Source organism: Carassius carassius, chromosome 8, assembly GCF_963082965.1.
Source record: "Carassius carassius chromosome 8, fCarCar2.1, whole genome shotgun sequence".
NCBI lineage: Eukaryota > Metazoa > Chordata > Actinopteri > Cypriniformes > Cyprinidae > Carassius > Carassius carassius.
In genome coordinates this window covers 1,401,214-1,421,453 of record NC_081762.1, presented here as the reverse complement: position 1 = coordinate 1,421,453, position 20,240 = coordinate 1,401,214, and the positions used below count along the sequence as shown (strand labels likewise).

The 20,240-nt window shown below is 37.5% G+C and overlaps 1 protein-coding gene across 1 annotated transcript in view; it reads right to left on the bottom strand.

Moving 5' to 3' along the window:
- Window positions 1-19,851, bottom strand: part of LOC132144840 (A-kinase anchor protein 9-like) — an 81,251-nt gene extending 61,400 nt beyond the window's left edge. Inside the window, exons 1-8 of the mRNA XM_059555406.1 lie at window positions 19,608-19,851; window positions 11,716-11,895; window positions 11,167-11,211; window positions 8,227-8,265; window positions 7,461-7,610; window positions 7,219-7,374; window positions 2,148-2,345; window positions 1-241 (exon numbers count right to left, since the gene is read on the bottom strand). The exon at window positions 1-241 is cut by the window's left edge and continues 1,265 nt beyond it. Of these exons, the coding sequence (XP_059411389.1) occupies window positions 1-241; window positions 2,148-2,345; window positions 7,219-7,374; window positions 7,461-7,610; window positions 8,227-8,265; window positions 11,167-11,211; window positions 11,716-11,895; window positions 19,608-19,655 (1,057 nt within the window). The 5' untranslated portion in view covers window positions 19,656-19,851. The remainder of the gene's footprint in view (window positions 242-2,147; window positions 2,346-7,218; window positions 7,375-7,460; window positions 7,611-8,226; window positions 8,266-11,166; window positions 11,212-11,715; window positions 11,896-19,607) is intronic.
- Window positions 19,852-20,240: the final 389 nt, after the last annotated feature.

Sequence of the window (20,240 nt, the reverse complement as noted above, 5' to 3'; positions counted from 1 at the left end):
TCATGAGCTGCAGGATTTCTCCGGACGACATGCGCTCTTTCTGTCTGGACGCGGAGAGCTCTTTTTCACAGGCGTCTAGTTCTTGGGTTTTCGCTGACAGATGTATGTTGATTTCCTCCACTTGCTGTTTGGAAGACAGAAGCTGATCCTGAAGCTGTGTTATCAGACGCTGATGTTCAGTGTTCAGCGAGTCCTTTTCTCGTAAACTCTGAGCAAACGATTCTTCAGCTTGTGTGCGGACCTGAAGACAGAATAGCAAATTTTTAGTTTCAACAAGATTTGCATTGCTGTAAAGCAAGTGCAATTTTCAATCTTATTAACTGCACAACTAGGGCTGCGATGGTAAATCGATGCAGAATCTATTAGTGGATCGATCTTTCGAATGCATCACGATTCTCTCTGGAATTGATTCTGAGTTTATATGTTAACAGCAGATGGCGCTGTGATCTAGTTTGTAACCGTGTAAATGTGAATGTCTTTGTAATGGAAGGTAGTCTGTGTTTGTTTCTGCAGTGGAGAGTGTAAATAAACATTTAATTATTACCCATTGTTTCTCTGTCTGTACTTGTACTGTGAACAATGACAAGAAAGCTGACAGATGAATTAAGTGCATTTAAGTGCCATTCAGTTGGGGTTTTAAATAAAGCATTTTCTGCGATGCACATTAAACATTAAACACATTTTATTTTGACGGGTTACCGTACCTTTACAGTTCAGTGTATGTGATGTGACGCTAGTTTTACTCAAATCAAACGGTCAAATGCTCATGAAGTGACTGTCAGAGCAGTTCTGGAGATGCTGTTCATGTGTTCACGTCTTATTTAGTGAGATAGCAGACGCTGAAATCACCGGAGCGTCACGCGCGCTTCAGTGTGTTGATAAAGGAAGATGCGCTTCTGCTCCATTCATTAACAGAGACACGCAGAACATGCAGGATTCATATTTAAATAGACTGTTCCGGCTTAATATTTACAGATATTAGTCCATATCGTGATTTGATGTTGGTCCAATGACCTATTTTTGATTAATTCATTCATAATTTGGCAAATTCCGTGCCATTCTGCGTTAAACTGTAAATTCCGTTTTTATGACTGGATTCTGTGATTCCCTCCGCGTTTTCTGCATCGCGGAAATCACTGAGCCCTAGTTGTGGTATACCAGCGCTATCTTGCAGTGGACACACGCCACGACGTTCTCTTTACGTTTGCCCGCGCGCTCAAAATCAAAACACTGCTGACTCCTTGCAGTATGAGATCTCGGACGCAGCACTTGTGTCTCCTTCCGCTTTGTGGGTGACGTAAACGCGTTGTCACATTAAAAAAATCATTGCGAAAGAACCTGACGTGAGATTTAAAATAAATTAAAAGAAGCTTTGAGGCAGAGGAATTTGCCTCGATCATTTTTTGTAATCGAGTTACTCGAGGAATCGTTTCAGCCCTAATGTAAACACAGCACAACACTTCAACCGTTTGAATTGTATGGATGTGTAAGGATCTGGAAACGAGCAGAGTACGGCTGTATCTAAAGCATGCAGCGCCATCTGCTGTTCAAAACTAAGATCAGTTTTTCTCCCAGGCCTAGTGCAGACAAACCTAATTAAAACGCAAAGTAATCACACATCAATCTTGGCTGCGAAATCAATCTTCGTTTGAGAAATTAAACTAAAGTGAAACAAAGCTCAAATGTAACAATATTAACTTTTTGTTTATTGAACTATTGCATAAAATCAATATCATATTTGCAATCATGTAGCTATTTGTGAAGAACTGCTAAACTACGATATAAATATAAGAGGGTAATTTTTTTGTCTTCGTATCTTGAATTTTAGGGGCATATAACTGCATTTTAATGGGCTACATCATCAAGTCAATTAACTCATTAAATTGAAAGCCCAAATTTGACTGCAATGGTGGAAAAATAATAAGCACAGAATCTGTAATTATTCAGTTCACTTAAAGATGTCTGTTTGGTTGTTTTTAAAGAGGACTCGAATGCAAAAGCATGCCTGTGCGTTAGCCATACTTGAACAATACCATATTTGAGGGTGTGATATGAGCTAAGATCATGATGCTGGATCACATGACTGTAGACAGCTGCCTAGGGCTGATGGCCGTTGAGTGGGCAGACCTGTTTTATAGTGAACTCACCCTCTCTGCTTCACTCAGTCTCTCCTGAAGCTGTGCGATCAATAGAAGCTGCTCCTGCGTCTTCTCCTGGTGACCTCTGACCTGTGCGTCCCTCTCGTCCAGCTGCTGCTGGTACAGTGTGATCTGCTGACGGGCCTGGAGCAGATCTGCGGCGGTGGAGCTGATGTTGGAGCTACGCATTATCTCACCGGCCTGCAGCTGAGAAAGATCCAGAACGACAGGATATCAGAGAAAAAAAACACTTAAAAAAACTCCAAAACAGGAGACGAGGCGAGATGTGGGTGGATGTACTTTATGCTAATTTATGCAGAATCCACCTGACTTTACAAAGCTTGAGGATTTAATGCAGCAGATGACAAAACTGCAGCAGAACCTTACCATTATCTTTATAGTAATTCGTTATAGTCATTTTTATTATAGTTATTATAGTTATCGCTAGCACTTTAGTATCATTATAGTTCCTTTTACTTATCATGGGTATAGTTATCGCTACAATTAATTATTGTTACAGTTACCGCTATCATTTTCGATATTTTTGTAGATATCATTAGTTACTGTTATAGTTCTCGTTATACTTATTATAGTTTGTTATATTTATCATTGGTATAGTTATCAGTATAATTATCGTTACAGTTACCGCTATCATTTTCAATATTTTTGTAAATATCATTAGTAACTGTTATAGTTCTCGTTATACTTATTATAGTTTGTTATATTTATCATTGGTATAGTTATCGCTACAATTAATTATTGTTACAGTTACCGCTATCATTTTCGATATTTTTGTAAATATCATTAGTAACTGTTATAGTTCTCGTTATACTTATTATAGTTTGTTATATTTATCCTTGTTATAGTTATCACTATAATTATCGTTACAGTTACCGCTAACATTTTCAATATTTTTGTAAATATCATTAGTAACTGTTATAGTTCTCGTTATACTTATTATAGTTTGTTATATTTATCATTGGTATAGTTATCGCTACAATTAATTATCGTTACAGTTACCGCTATCATTTTCGATATTTTTGTAAATATCATTAGTAACTGTTATAGTTCTCGTTATACTTATTATAGTCTGTTATATTTATCATTGGTATAGTTATCGCTACAATTAATTATCGTTACAGTTACCGCTATCATTTTCGATATTTTTGTAAATATCATTAGTAACTGTTATAGTTCTCGTTATACTTATTATAGTTTGTTATATTTATCATTGTTATAGTTATCGCTACAATTAATTATCGTTACAGTTACCGCTATCATTTTCGATATTTTTGTAAATATCATTAGTAACTGTTATAGTTCTCGTTATACTTATTATAGTTTGTTATATTTATCATTGGTATAGTTATCGCTACAATTAATTATCGTTACAGTTACCGCTATCATTTTCGATATTTTTGTAAATATCATTAGTAACTGTTATAGTTCTCGTTATACTTATTATAGTTTGTTATATTTATCATTGTTATAGTTATCGCTACAATTAATTATCGTTACAGTTACCGCTATCATTTTCGATATTTTTGTAAATATCATTAGTAACTGTTATAGTTCTCGTTATACTTATTATAGTTTGTTATATTTATCATTGGTATAGTTATCGCTACAATTAATTATCGTTACAGTTACCGCTATCATTTTCAATATTTTTGTAAATATCATTAGTAACTGTTATAGTTCTCGTCATACTTATTATAGTTTGTTATATTTATCATTGTTATAGTTATCAGTATAATTATCGTTACAGTTACCGCTAACATTTTTTATATTTTTGTAGATATCATTAGTTACTGTTATAGTTATCGTTATACTTATTATAGTTTGTTATATTTATCATTGGTATAGTTATCGCTACAATTAATTATCGTTACAGTTACCGCTATCATTTTCAATATTTTTGTAAATATCATTAGTAACTGTTATAGTTCTCGTTATACTTATTATAGCTCATTATATTTATCATTGTTATAGTTATCACTATAATTATCGTTACAGTTACCGCTAACATTTTCAATATTTTTGTAGATATCATTAGTAACAGTTATGGTTATCGTTATATTTATTATAGTTCGTTACACTTACTGTTATAGTTGTCGCTATAATTATTGTTACAGTTACCACTATCATTTTCGATATTTTTGTAAATATCATTAGTAACTGTTATAGTTCTCGTTATACTTGTTATAGTTCGTTACACTTATTGTTATAGTTATCGCTATAATTATCGTTACAGTTACTACTATCATTTTCAATATTTTTGTAGCTATCATTAGTTACTGTTATGGTTTTAAATCTTCATTATAGTTTGTTATACTTCTCGTTAGTTCTCGTTATAATTATCGTTACAGTTATTTCTATTGTTTTCAATATTTTTATAGCTATCATTAGTTGTACTGTTACTAGTTATCGTTATTCTCATAATCGCTATAGTTATCATAAGAGTAATTGCTACAGATATAATTATAGTTATTGCTATTTATTAAGTTATTGTAGTTATCATACCTTTCATTAAAGGTGCCATGTGCAAAAATTGAGGTAAAAATATACAAAAAATGACCTACACGCATCAAAAGTATGAGAAGAAATAAGGGCGATGATGTCATTAAAAAAAATGTCAAGTTATAGTGCTGCAGAGATATCAACCTTAATTAGCAGTAGCATTACTAGCCTCGGCCCGACAGGTGTCGTAATACCAGTTTCGGCCATGGGAGGCGGTATGCGGGCAACATAACCACCAGCCAACCTGCAATACACGAATAACTCGCACGGTTTGTGGGCGTACTTGAACCTGATGTCAATCGTGTGGAAAGTACAGCCCACTACTTCATTTCAGTTCAGGGAAGAGAGCGGAAGGATGACTGAAGCCCTTGGCAAGAGACCACCACCCGCTACAGGGAAACAACCGCGCTCAGAATCACAAATCAAATCCGATAAGAAAAGGAGCCGAACCAGAGTAAACATCGGCACTGCTTTCAATCGCTGGAGACAACTGATGGACCTGAAAGAAATGAGGTTCGACACCGAACTTGCAACATTTCTTTTGGATTGGTAAGTTAGATGCTGTTAGTATTTCACTAGAAGTTTGTTTTATATGTTTGTGTATTTTTTTTTCGGGAAGTTATAACATAGAAATGTATCGAAGGCTGTTCTATAAACGTGCTAATGTTAGCGATGGCTAACCGTAGCTGCGTTTGATAATTAGCTAGCTATAACTTACCCATTTTTTTATATCATAACTAACCTGCTTTGTCTAGTCTGTTGGTCTCCGTGTCCTCTTTGCTTCGTGGTTTTTCTGTACGTGAGAAAATTGATGTGTGGCGTGAAAGCGTGTGAAAAGAGTCAATTGTGTGTGTCTCATGGTGAATGCTTGAGAGTTGGCAGCTCTGGTTACGTTGGTTGGCGCTAGCTTGGTCAACATCAGCTGTCTGATGTTGACCAATGATGTTGACAGAATGCTGTCTGTCAAATTAATTTAATTCAAATATTGTGTATATACAACTCAATGTCATATGAACAAAACGAATAGGAACATTTTCACTGGTAAAGGTGAAGGGGAGTAGCTTGAAGATGTCATGTTTCAAAATCACTTGACATCACCCAACGTTCCTCTGGAGGCAAAACGTCCTCTTAATTCCAGTTTTCGCACCCCACTGCTTCTACATTCGTCTTTGTTAACACACCTGATTCAGATAATCAGCTCGTTAGAAATGAACTCCGTGCATGAACTGTTTTTCAAATGTGCATTGCTCCCTACTCTCTGAGCGGGGGAAATCTGTTGAAGTTTACCTCACATCGAAACATTCATTCACTGATTTGTGCTGTGCAGCGTCTTTAAACATGGACAACTGTGACATCATATACCTCTGTAAATCAATACAATTTAAATTCACGTCTTGCACACTTCAATGCACTTTGATTGGAACATATAGCTACGTTCACTTCGAACTGGAATCATGGCTGAATATCCTGTGATGACCACTTCGCAGGGCACTTATGTTCGAATAGAACAAATGTCTGAAGCGCCAAGAGAAACGTACAAAATGTGCAGAGCAGTGGGGCGCGAGGACTGCAATCGAGAACCGCTGTCTTATAGGCTTCAGCTATGCTCTAGTGTTGTTGTGAAGGTAGGGGCGGAGCATAGAGACTATGCCGTTTCTCGTTTGTTACTCTAGAGTAGACCAATTCACTTTATTGAGGCATACTGCCCCCATCTGGTATGGAATGTGGAGTATGACTTGATTTTTTTGCCAGATATGACAGATGGCACCTTTAAAGATAAAGTTAGCACTATACTTATTGCTACAGTTATTGTTATTAACATTATCGCTATTTTTATAGTTCTCATTACAGTTTTCATTATGGTTATAGCTATAGATATCATAAACACTATAATTATAGCTTTCATTATACTTATCCCTATAGTTATAGATTTAGCTATAATTAACATTTTAGTTATCTCTATACTTTTTCCTATTTTTATAGTTATCATTAGCTATGTAGTTATCATTATAGGTATCACTAGAGTAATTGATATAGTTATTGCTATAGTTAATAGAGGAACTGAAAAAATTATCGTTAGCACTTGTTATCATTATAATAACCTTCATAATACTTGAAATAAACTCTATAGTCATAGTTATAGCTATCGTTTTCGCTATTTTTGTAGTTATCATAAGTTAAAGCTGCAGTCCGTAAGTTTGTCGCCATCTCTGTTTTAAATCTGCAATTGCAGTTATTTGCGCAATTATCTTCATTGGAACCTGGAGTTTGGCACATGCCAAAGTTACAGTATATTTATTTTTTGTTATTTAATTACAATATATATAAAATGGTGTTATTATGTTATGACTTAGACATTTTTACATATATTAACAACAATATAATTTCTTTTAATAGTAATTGGCGGCCCACCTGCAATACCACCGCGACCCACAGGTTGAAAACCTCTGTATTAGAGAAATCCCTATAGTTATCGTTATCATGGCATTCAGTATAATTATCTTTACAGTAGCATCACAGTTATTGTTATAGCTGAAGATATGTAGCGCAGGTCTGATACCTGTTGGAACTGAAGCTGGAGCTTCTGGCTTTGCTCCGTCAGCTCCAGAAACTCCCTCATCACCTCCTCCTTCTCGGTTCGAGCCTGCTGCAGATTGGAGGTGAGCTGCGTGATGATTTCATCCCTCTGTTTCAGCGCTTCCTCAAAGTCCTGCAGCTGAGGACACAAAGCCACACCACACACACGTCTCCATTACAATATAGTATAATCAGTGTGACTCGCGAGTCCTTCAGCACACACACCTGCTGCACTCCCTCAGCTCCAAACCTGATGTCCTCCAGCTCACTCCTCAGCTCCTCCAGGGCCAGGCTCTTAGCGGCCAGCTCGTCCTCCATGTCCTGCCTGTGGCTCTGAGCCTCCATGTGCGCTTCGAACCCCTGCAGATCTTCTTCCTGACACAGTGAGAAGATTCATGAGCGCTCCTTATGAAGCCCTTTCCACAGAAACAGTGACAGGAGAATCTGAGAACTGCCTACTGATCCCAGGGTTATTACACTTCACCAAAGCTAAAGCTAAAAACCATTTAAAATGTCATTTTAGAAAATATTGGTGCAGACATGCCCCTGTATGAGTTAGTGTCTCATATTCACATATCATGTGCATTACCAGAAATAAAGCTAAATATTATATTGAATAAAGTAAATATTTTATTTAAGCTAGTTGAACCTGATGTACTAAAATAACTAAAACTGGTATATGTATTAAAAATAAAATAAAAGGCAGGAACAAATAATTAAAAATAAATTTAGCATTCATCCTGTCATTCTCTCGTTGATCTGATTGCTTCTACTTCATAAGTCGCTTTGGATCCCCTTGTAAAAGATTAACAGTGCTTTTACGCCTTCCCCTCCACCAAAATGCCAACAGACCTATTAATGTGGTGAAGTGAGTGAGCACAGAACAGCAGTAGTATATTCAGAGATGAGGTAAAGCAAGAGGAAAGCTGAGGTTAGTGCATCAGAAGAGACGCTGCGAGCGATTACTGCTTGATCAAATACATTACTGTACCCCGATCACAGAGGAAGTCCTCTCGTGGAAACCATTTACCTGTCAGTTCATGAGAGACACAAACACAATGCAATCTGCACAAAATACAGATTCCTGCAAATCACTTTCACAAAAACATCAGAGATTTTAGGACCATTGTAAAAATGTTTTACATTATTTCCATGTCTATTAATCATATTTACCTTCCATATTCAGTAAAACAAAATATATATTTTTGACCTCTTCCATATTTCTTATTTTTCTCACTATTATAAGACATTTTTCCTGCCTTACATTTCTGTAATAAATCACTTAGATTTTATTGTTATTATTATTATTTTATTATTAAAACATTTTCAATATTTATTTTTATTATTATTATAAGTAAAAAAAATTATATACTTAATTTAATAATTAAATATACAACCCGAATTCCGGAAAAGTTGGGACGTTTTTTAAATTTTAATAAAATGAAAACTAAAAGACTTTCAAATCACATGAGCCAATATTTTATTCACAATAGAACATAGATAACATAGCAAATGTTTAAACTGAGAAAGTTTACAATTTTATCCACTTAATTAGCTCATTTCAATTTTGATTTCTGCTACAGGTCTCAAAATAGTTGGGACGGGGCATGTTTACCATGGTGTAGCATCTCCTTTTCTTTTCAAAACAGTTTGAAGACGTCTGGGCATTGAGGCTATGAGTTGCTGGAGTTTTGCTGTTGGAATTTGGTCCCATTCTTGCCTTATATAGATTTCCAGCTGCTGAAGAGTTCGTGGTCGTCTTTGACGTATTTTTCGTTTAATGATGCGCCAAATGTTCTGTATAGGTGAAAGATCTGGACTGCAGGCAGGCCAGGTTAGCACCCGGACTCTTCTACGACGAAGCCATGCTGTTGTTATAGCTGCAGTATGTGGTTTTGCATTGTCCTGCTGAAATAAACAAGGCCTTCCCTGAAATAGACGTTGTTTGGAGGGAAGCATATGTTGCTCTAAAACCTTTATATACCTTTCAGCATTCACAGAGCCTTCCAAAACATGCAAGCTGCCCATACCGTATGCACTTATGCACCCCCATACCATCAGAGATGCTGGCTTTTGAACTGAACGCTGATAACATGCTGGAAGGTCTCCCTCCTCTTTAGCCCGGAGGACACGGCGTCCGTGATTTCCAACAAGAATGTCAAATTTGGACTCGTCTGACCATAAAACACTATTCCACTTTGAAATAGTCCATTTTAAATGAGCCTTGGCCCACAGGACACGACGGCGCTTCTGGACCATGTTCACATATAGCTTCCTTTTTGCATGATAGAGCTTTAGTTGGCATCTGCTGATGGCACGGCAGATTGTGTTTACCGACAGTGGTTTCTGAAAGTATTCCTGGGCCCATTTAGTAATGTCATTGACACAATCATGCCGATGAGTGATGCAGTGTCGTCTGAGAGCCCGAAGACCACGGGCATCCAATAAAGGTCTCCGGCCTTGTCCCTTACGCACAGAGATTTCTCCAGTTTCTCTGAATCTTTTGATGATGTTATGCACTGTAGATGATGAGATTTGCAAAGCCTTTGCAATTTGACGTTGAGGAACATTGTTTTTAAAGTTTTCCACAATTTTTTTACGCAGTCTTTCACAGATTGGAGAGCCTCTGCCCATCTTTACTTCTGAGAGACTCTGCTTCTCTAAGACAAAGCTTTTATAGCTAATCATGTTACAGACCTGATATCAATTAACTTAATTAATCACTAGATGTTCTCCCAGCTGAATCTTTTCAAAACTGCTTGCTTTTTTAGCCATTTGTTGCCCCCGTGCCAACTTTTTTGAGACCTGTAGCAGGCATTAAATTTTAAATGAGCTAATTAAGTGGATAAAAGTGTAAACTTTCTGAGTTTAAACATTTGCTACGTTATCTATGTTCTATTGTGAATAAAATATTGGCTCATGTGATTTGAAATTCCTTTAGTTTTCATTTTATTAAAATTTAAAAAACGTCCCAACTTTTCCGGAATTCGGGTTGTACTAATAATCTACACAAAATATTAAACCATTTAAACAAAGCTAAAAGCTTTGAATATAATGAAAAAAATGTCATAATGCAGCAAATCCTAATATACTGTACAATTATAAAATTACATTGAAAAGTAGAGAAAATGTGCTTAATTAAAATAAATAAATAAAAACATGAATAAACTAAATTTAAAAAATAATATCTTTGTACTGAAAATTTGTGAAGAAAATGTGCTTAATAAAAATATATAAATAAATTATTAGTTTTATGAATTAGAGCAGAAAATATGCTAACTGAAAAGTAAATAAATAAAATGTCAAAATTTGGTTGAAATAATGTAACATTGTCTTTCAGTGTAACACAATATTTATGCAAAAATTCAATGCTTATTCTGACATGTACAGTACATATTAAAATATCTACAAGATTAATGGAGCATACTAAATTTTACTGTGTTTTAAATTAGTAAAAAATTCTTACTGACAAATGGGCAAAACCTAGGATAGTGGCAAATGTTAAAAATGTCAAATTACCACTCATTAGTATTTGGGGTGAAAGTAATTAATCTTTTAATATGTCATAAATGGATTTTTGTTGTAAATATTCCTGACAAGATTGTTACACTGAATGACATTTTACTGGGTGTCTTCTGTAAATCAGGGGAATATGTATGATATTTATTTTTTGCTCAGAAAAACAAAAACAAAATTGCAATTAAATAAAACAGAAAACTTTTTGCATATTTTATGGGTGGAAAAACTACAACAGTTTAAAGCAGTATTACACTTTTTTATGCTTAAACACTTTTTCGTCTTCAACCCATATTCAAATTTTGTAAAAAAAAAAAAAAAAAAAAAAAAAAAAAATTATGCTTTTTGTTTGAATAAATGTAGAAGAAAATGTGGTTGGTAAAACCCAAATGTTTGAAAGTGTTGTGGGTGTTACCTCAGATGAGCAGTCTTCAGCGGTCGTGGACACTTCACTCTCGGGCTGAGGACAGAGGACACACGTCTATTAACTCTATTCCTCTCTTACATTTACATTTATTCATTCAGCTTTGACCCACTTCTATTATACTATGACTGATCTTATTTATTTGACTTTTTATTTTTAATGCTGATTTAAGGATGCTTAACTACTGATATACAGATATTACATCAAATACCATGACTGCATGGGTTTAAGACTTTCTGTTTGTGACCGAAACCCTGAGAAGGAAACCTAGAGAGCAGCATACTGATAAATGCATATTGCTGTTATTTATTACATATTTTAATATACGACTGAATAACAATAGTTTTTACTTGTGAACGTTTATATCTCCAACAGTAATCGACATCACCTAAAAGTTTGTATGAAAATGCCTCATCAGTGATTTATATGTTTGCATGCTGAATATGAAATTAGATTTGATGAATCTAATCTTCTGTGTTCTGGTTCAGATGTGTTGGTATTAGATCCGTGTGTGTGTGTGTGTGTGTGTGATCTGCTGACCTGGATGGAGTAGGTCTGCTCGTGTGTGACCGTTTCTCCGCTCCGCAGGGTCTTAGAGAGAGACAACACTGTGGTCTGATCTCCTCTCTGCTCCTCTGCGTCCGCTTCAGGCTGCTTCTTCTTCTTCTTCTGCTTCTTCTGGCCATCGGATTGAGCTTTCCTCTGACGATACTCGGCCAGCTGAAGACACACAAACACACGCTCATGAGCGACATCAATCACACACACAGAGCGAAACAGACTGAATGTGAAACCCACGGTAAAGCGGCAGAGCTTGGTGAAGCTGATGCGAATCATGTCTGAGAGTTGATCTACACTGTGCTCTGTCAGCACAGATCCTTTGCTTTATCTGGATTAACAGCACAGACGGCTATTAAACCTGACACCTGTGACCACATACCGTCACATCCCGCTCATCTGAACCAGAAATCATCTTCAGGAAGGAATACACCAGCTCTAGATGTCTGGAGAACTCAAATATAATATGAATTTTTCTTTTATGCCAAAAATCATTAGGATATTAAGTAAAGATCATGTTTAAGGAAGATATTTTGTAAATGTCCTACTGTAAATATATAAAAACTTCATTTTTGATTAGTAATATGCATTGCTGAGATCTTCATTTGAACAACTTTAAAGATGATTTTCTCAATATTTAGATTTTTTTTGCTCCCTCAGAAAAACAAAAATATATATATATCTTTTTGTCTCCTTGTTTGTTTCTGGATCTGACTGATCGTAGGCCTCACTGATTTGAGCTCATGCTCCTCAGTTTTTGAGTGATAAAGCATTATTTGTAGATAATTCTGGCTCATAAACCGAGGTGCATAAGGTCAGATCAGTGAGGAGTCAGATCCAAGAGAGAAACAGAAACAGCGCTGCTCCACAGGTTGACAAAAAGACTGAATGCAAGATTTGGTCATTTCACTTTTTTTGGTTTTTCCATTTATGCATTTGGCAGTGGGATTTATCCAAAGCAACTTACACTGCATTAAATGAACACTGGGAATCGAACACATGACCATGTCGTTGCTAGCATCGTCCCCTAATGTTCGGGCTACAGGAACGCTTCATCTGATGTCATCAATCACTCTTATTTTTCAGCCTTTCACCTTCCGACTTCAATTCATTCAATCAATCCCCAAAAGAATGAGATAATGTGCCACACTAAACTTCTTCAGAAATACTGCACACTGCATGAGTTACATACACCCACCACTGACAACAACTGACAGGATAACAGCGGCTCTAATTCAACACACACACACACAGATAGACACACACACACACACAGACACACACACACACACAGACACACACACACAGACACACACACACACACACACACACACACACACACACACACACTCTCAGACAGACACACACACACTCTCAGACAGACACACACACAGACACACACACACTCAGACAGACACACACACACTCTCAGACAGACACACACACAGACACACACACACTCAGACAGACACACACACACACACAGATAGACACACGCACACACACACACACAGACACACACACACACACACACAGACAGACACACACACAGACACACACACACTCTCAGACAGACACACACACAGACACACACAGACACACACACACAGATAGACACACACACACACACACACACACAGACACACACACACACACTCTCAGACAGACACACACACAGACACACACACACACACACACAGATAGACACACACACACACACACACTCTCAGACAGACACACACACAGACACACACAGACACAGATAGACACACACACACACACACACAGATAGACACACACAGACACACACACACACACACACACACACACAGACACACACACAGACACACACACAGACACACAGACACACACACACACACACACACAGACACACACACACACACACACAGACACACACACACACACACACAGACACACACAGACACACACACACACACACACAGACACACACACACACACACACAGACACACACAGACACAGACACACACAGACACACACACACAGACACACACACAGACACACACACAGACACACACACAGACACACAGACACACACACAGACACACACACACACACACACACACAGACACACACACAGACACACAGACACACACACACACACAGACACACAGACAGAAACACACTCAGACACACACACACACACACACAGATAGACACACACACACACAGACACACACACACACACAGACACACACACACACACACACACACACACACACACACAGACACACACAGACACACACACACACAGACACACACACACACAGACACACACACACACAGACACACACACACACACACACACACACACACAGACACACAGACACACACACACACAGACACACACACACAGACACACAGACAGAAACACACTCAGACACACACTCAGACACACACACACACACACACACACAGAGACACACAGATAGACACACACACACACAGACACACACACAGACACACACACACAGACACACACACACAGACACACACACACACACACACACACACACAGACACACACACAGACAGACACACACACAGACACACACACACACACACACACAGACACACACACAGACACACACACAGACACACACACAGACACACACACAGACACACACACAGACACACACACACAGAGACACACACACACATAGGGCTGTCGCGATAACCGCAATATTGTAATACCGCGCTATTGACAAGCAAACCGCAGAGTAGAGATAGCATCCGCAGAAACCGCAGTGTTAAGTTTTTTTTTTTTTTTTTAATGAGGCTGTGGCCTTCTTGTTTTTTTTTTTCAGTTTGTCACTGTGCATTCAATGTTAAATAAATTAATGATACAATATGGTTTTCTCGCGAGCCTTTGTAGCTTTATGGTGCTTCGTTTTTTTTGAGGCGCTCGATCTCGTCCCAAAACCTAATGTCACGTCGCCAATTTGGGAACATTTTGGCTTTCAACCCAATGAAAAGGACGAGCCAGCGAATATAGATGAGCCGATATGCAAAATGTGCTGCAAAAACGTTCCTGTGACGCAGCAATACATCTAATTTGAGGTCATCGGGACATTCTAAAACGCTTAACATGAAAAACGCTTAATGTGGTTTAATGTACCAATACAGTGATATTAACAGACCAAACTCACTAAACATCATATATATAGATCTATTGTTTTGCATCATTTTAAACAAAATTGCAATTCCCTGAGGTGAGCGTCCCCTGCTGACACCTGTTTGGAAATCCTGCGATCGCACTAGGCCAAATCTAGGTCTGCTGGTACTTTAGTGTCAAACAGCTCATTTCTACTTAAAATATTGTGCAGCACAACTGTGTTCAACATCGATGATGATCAGAAATGTTTGTTGAGCAGTAAATCAGCATCAGAACAGGGTCACACAATCATCTGGCGAGCGGTTAATTAAGATCACGAGCCAAGTGTGTAGGAGGGATTTAATAACGCAGCCTGCTTTAGTTTTTGTGCAATATCTCTTGAGTGACACTAACTGTGTTTATCGGCCAAGCCAATTATCTCTTCAGACTGTTGATCAAGATTAACGAAGAGTTCGTGTGCGCGTCTGAATACTGACGGCCTGACCTTGTTAAGCAGAGCTTTTAGTCTACAATCAACAACACACACATAAATGAAGGTCCTCAGATCTGGTGAAGGCTGAAAACACTTTCAATGCACGCTGGGTTGGAACAATAGATTTGAGATAATGGATCAGACCTCGAGTTAAACAGGCGACTGGACACACGGTTCAAGACCCAGGTGTGTGTTAGTGTGTATAAGCCCTCGGTTCTAATCTAATGCAGCTTATATCAGACGTGCATCAGAGTACAACTTTAGCTAGCGTTTGCATGCATGCATAGTTATTCTGTGTCAAATCAAGCTAAATGTTTATGTTAATATTTTGTTTCTTAAAGAAAGACAAACATAAATAGTGATAAAGGTCAAAATATTAAATGCACTAGATCGATATTTACTGAGCGATCCATTATGTTGTAGAAGGGGGTCAAATAGGCATTTTTCAATGTTCCTGTAGCTCAAATGGTAGAGCATTGCGTTAGCGTTGGTTGGTAAAGGGAAAAGGAGCATGCATGAATGCACACTTCATCCTGAAATAATAAATCACCCATCTTTGGAATACTCTAGCATGCACTGATTCTGATCTTGCATCTTACTAATGCAGTGTTTCTGTTTTGCAATGGCAGAAGACACTGACTGTTCTCCGGTCTGAAGCGTTCACTAATAACACTGACATGAAAACAGTGTGTGCTGACAGCTGCTCTGAACACCAACCGCTCGGTGCAGCAAAACAAACACATGATGCTCCAAACACACCAGCACAGGGTTCATGGGTCATCCGCACAGTCTTTCACTGTGCTGAAACGGTTTAGAAATCAAGACCTTTTGAAAGCCTCATGCATAAATCCCTTTATCCGTCTTGTGCAAACGTAACGACACAGTGCTGTGCAACATTCAAATACTCACATCGCAGATGCTTTTATCCGAAGCCACTTGCATTGCATTTAATCAGTTCATGCAATCCCAGAAACTTGCTGTTGCAAGCACAATATGAAGGAATACAAATGTTTAGTTTTGACTTGTAACGGCAAACCTATCAACTGAATTAACGTCAAACTAAAGAGTTTTCCATTGATAACTGAAGTAAACACAGATTGCTTGCATGATTGGGCAATCACAGAAAACTCAACAAAATAAACCAATCTCAAACAGAAAGGCTTTTATATTTTACTGGACAAAACACACAATCAGTGTCCAGTGATTTATTTCTGCTCCAAAGCAGCACAATTTTCGCATTCACTCTGAATGTTTACACGAGACATTCTGAATCATTCTGAATCATCTCTTTCCATCACAAACCCTCTTATTCAGTGGCTCCTGACATTTACAAAGCTATTGTACATGTTTTGTTCACCTGAGAAACTAAAGTCCAATAAATCCAATGAGATACCTAAATAAACCAGTGGCCAGTCTCTGATATAATGCAAACTGACTGATAAAAAGCAGCTGGTGCAGTGGGTGTTGTGCTTAATAACATACTTCAGCCATGACTACAGCTATCGTATTGTTTTAATAACATCACGAGTCAGTCTCTGTGCTCTTGACATGCTCCAGCAAGTTATAGACACCTAAAGACTGCAGAGAGATCGTTCATGTGCACAAATGGGAGGCATCCGCTGTAGTAATAGCTAGAAAATCCAGTCTCACAAGCCCATCCACATGTTCTCAGACGGCCTTTACATTCATCAGCACTAAACGACCTGTAAGAGCAGTCAGATTCACAGTGACACGGCCTTATCTGTCCATATATCATTTCAGCTATACTGAGATACACACACACACACACACAAGAGAGGCACAGAAGGAGCATGCAATGCATAAACACTCAAAACAAACAACACGAAAACTCATAAAGAGAGAGTTTTTCTCTGAAGTAAATGCGAGGTAGGTAAATACGAGTTAAAATCGAGAAATCGAGGCAAATGTCAGAAGAAAGGAAGGTAAATTTAAGGTAAACCTCAGATGTATGGTGAATATGTTACAAAAAACCAAGGTTAATTTCACACGTGAACTATATTCTGAGGTAAACAACAGCTGTGAGGTAATATGAGGCAGACAAACGTGGCTTAAATCACAGATGTCAATTATTTTTAAAAAGGTAAATAGCATGTATAACGCGAGTGAAATCACAGATGTTAGTGAGGTAAATTACAGCAGTGAGGTAAAATAGAGATAAATATGAATAAAATCACAATGTGAGATATTTTCTGAGGTAAACAAGAGGCTAATGTGAGTTAAATCATGTCAATTATTTTGTGAGGTAAATGTGGTGTAATATTAAAGCAAACATGAGGCTAATGCGAGTGATAACACAGAAGTGGTTCTTTGATTTAAATAACATTAGTGATGTAAAATAGAGTTAAATGTGAGATAAATATAAGGCAACTGTGAGTGAATTCACAGGTGTCACTTTCTGAGCTAAATGTGAGGTAAAATTGAGGTAAATGAGGCTAATGTGTGTTAAATCATGGGTGTCACTTACATTCTGAGGTAAATATGAGGTAGAATTGAGGTAAATGAGGCTAATGTTTGTTAAATCACAGGTGTCACTTACATTCTGAGGTAAATATGAGGTAGAATTGAGGTAAATGAGGCTAATGTGTGTTAAATCACAGGTGTCACTTACATTCTGAGGTAAATATGAGGTATAATTGAGGTAAATGAGGCTAATGTGTGTCAAATCACAGGTGTCACTTACATTCTGAGCTATATTTAAGGTAAAATTGAGGTAAATGAGGCTAATGTGTGTCAAATTACAGGTGTCACTTACATTCTGAGGTAAATATGAGGTAGAATTGAGGTAAATGAGGCTAATGTGTGTCAAATCACAGGTGTCACTTACATTCTGAGCTATATTTAAGGTAAAATTGAGGTAAATGAGGCTAATGTGTGTCAAATCACAGGTGTCACTTACATTCTGAGGTAAATATGAGGTAGAATTGAGGTAAATGAGGCTAATGTTTGTTAAATCACAGGTGTCACTTACATTCTGAGGTAAATATGAGGTAGAATTGAGGTAAATGAGGCTAATGTGTGTCAAATCACAGGTGTCACTTACATTCTGAGCTATATTTAAGGTAAAATTGAGGTAAATGAGGCTAATGTGTGTCAAATTACAGGTGTCACTTACATTCTGAGCTATATTTAAGATAAAATTTAGGTAAATGAGGCTAATGTGTGTCAAATTACAGGTGTCACTTACATTCTGAGGTAAATATGAGGTAGAATTGAGGTTAATGAGGCTAATGTGTGTCAAATCACAGGTGTCACTTACTTTCTGAGCTATATTTAAGGTAAAATTGAGGTAAATGAGGCTAATGTGTGTCAAATCACAGGTGTCACTTACATTCTGAGGTAAATGTGAGGTAAAATTGAGGTAAATGAGGCTAATGTGTGTCAAATCACAGGTGTCACTTACATTCTGAGGTAAATGTGAGGTAAAATTGAGGTAAATGAGGCTAATGTGTGTCAAATCACAGGTGTCACTTACTTTCTTAGCTATATTTAAGGTAAAATTGAGGTAAATGAGGCTAATGTGTGTCAAATTACAGGTGTCACTTACTTTCTGAGGTAAATGTGAGGTAAAATTGAGGTAAATAAGGTTAATGTGTGTTAAATCACAGGTGTCACTTACTTTCTAATGTAAATGTGACATAAAACAGAGGTAAACATTTGATTTAGCTCACATCTGCCTCATATTTACCTACATTTACATCAGAAAATAACTGACATATATGTGATTTACTCATGTTTGACTGATATATCAGTTATTTTCTAAACTAAATGTCAGGGGAAAAGATAAATAGTATATAAAATGTGAGTTAAATCACAGATTTTAGTGAGGTTAATTACAACTGAAGTAAAAAAAAAGAGGTTAAATCACAATGTTTGTCAATTTCTAAGGTAAATGTGGGGTATAATGTAAGTAAACATGAGGCAAATGCATGTCAAACTACAGCTGTAAGTGGATCTCTGAGGTAAATGACAGCAGTCATGTAAAATAGAGGTAAATATGATGTAAATGTGAAATCACAGGTTTCAGTTATTTTATGAGGTAAATGACAGAATTGAGTTAAACATGAGGCAATGTGAGTGTCAAATGTGAGTGGGGTTAATGACAGACAGCAGTGGGTTGAATCTCAGATGGGCGGTAAATTCTGAGCTAATTTGCAGCAAACGGAGGTATTCTGAGGTACACGTCAGCGCACACAGGTAAAGATGAGGTAAAGATGAGGTAAATCTCACCTTGGCTTTGCCGGCCTGTAGTTTCTTCTGTCGCTCCTCGTCTTCCATCGTCTCCGCGGTTCCTGCGGCTAAAACACGGAGAGACGCGCGTCAGAAAAGCGCTAAACGCGGCGCGCTGACATGTGGTCCGCTTCGGCTCAAACGGTAAATCTGTGGGACTTCTTCAGTGTTTTACTCCGGTCTGCTGTCACCGTCGCCGCCATGTTTCTCCACGTAAACACACGAGACTCGCGGCGCGGTGACGTCACGGCGCACACACGGCCTGCAGATTGCGCTGCGCAAACAATATCAGTTGCATTCAAATATATATGATTGATAATTGTTTATTACCTGTATTATCGACATTTTTGTATGTCGTCGTGTATTTATGATCCATATTATACTGAATTTAATTTTGCTTATCGGCCCAAGTATTGTTCAGACGTCACATTATACAGTCACTCATACAGTATCTCATTAAATTATTTAAAAAGCGAGAAATTGAGCCAACAGAATAAGTTCCAGAACGTATAGCTATAACGTTACTTTTACGTTATTAAAGTGTTGTTTCTGAACGGTCTCTAAACGTTCAAAACTTCCAGGCTTTTAAATGTTTTAAAAGCATTTTTCTTGGTTATTTGACCTTTAAGGGAA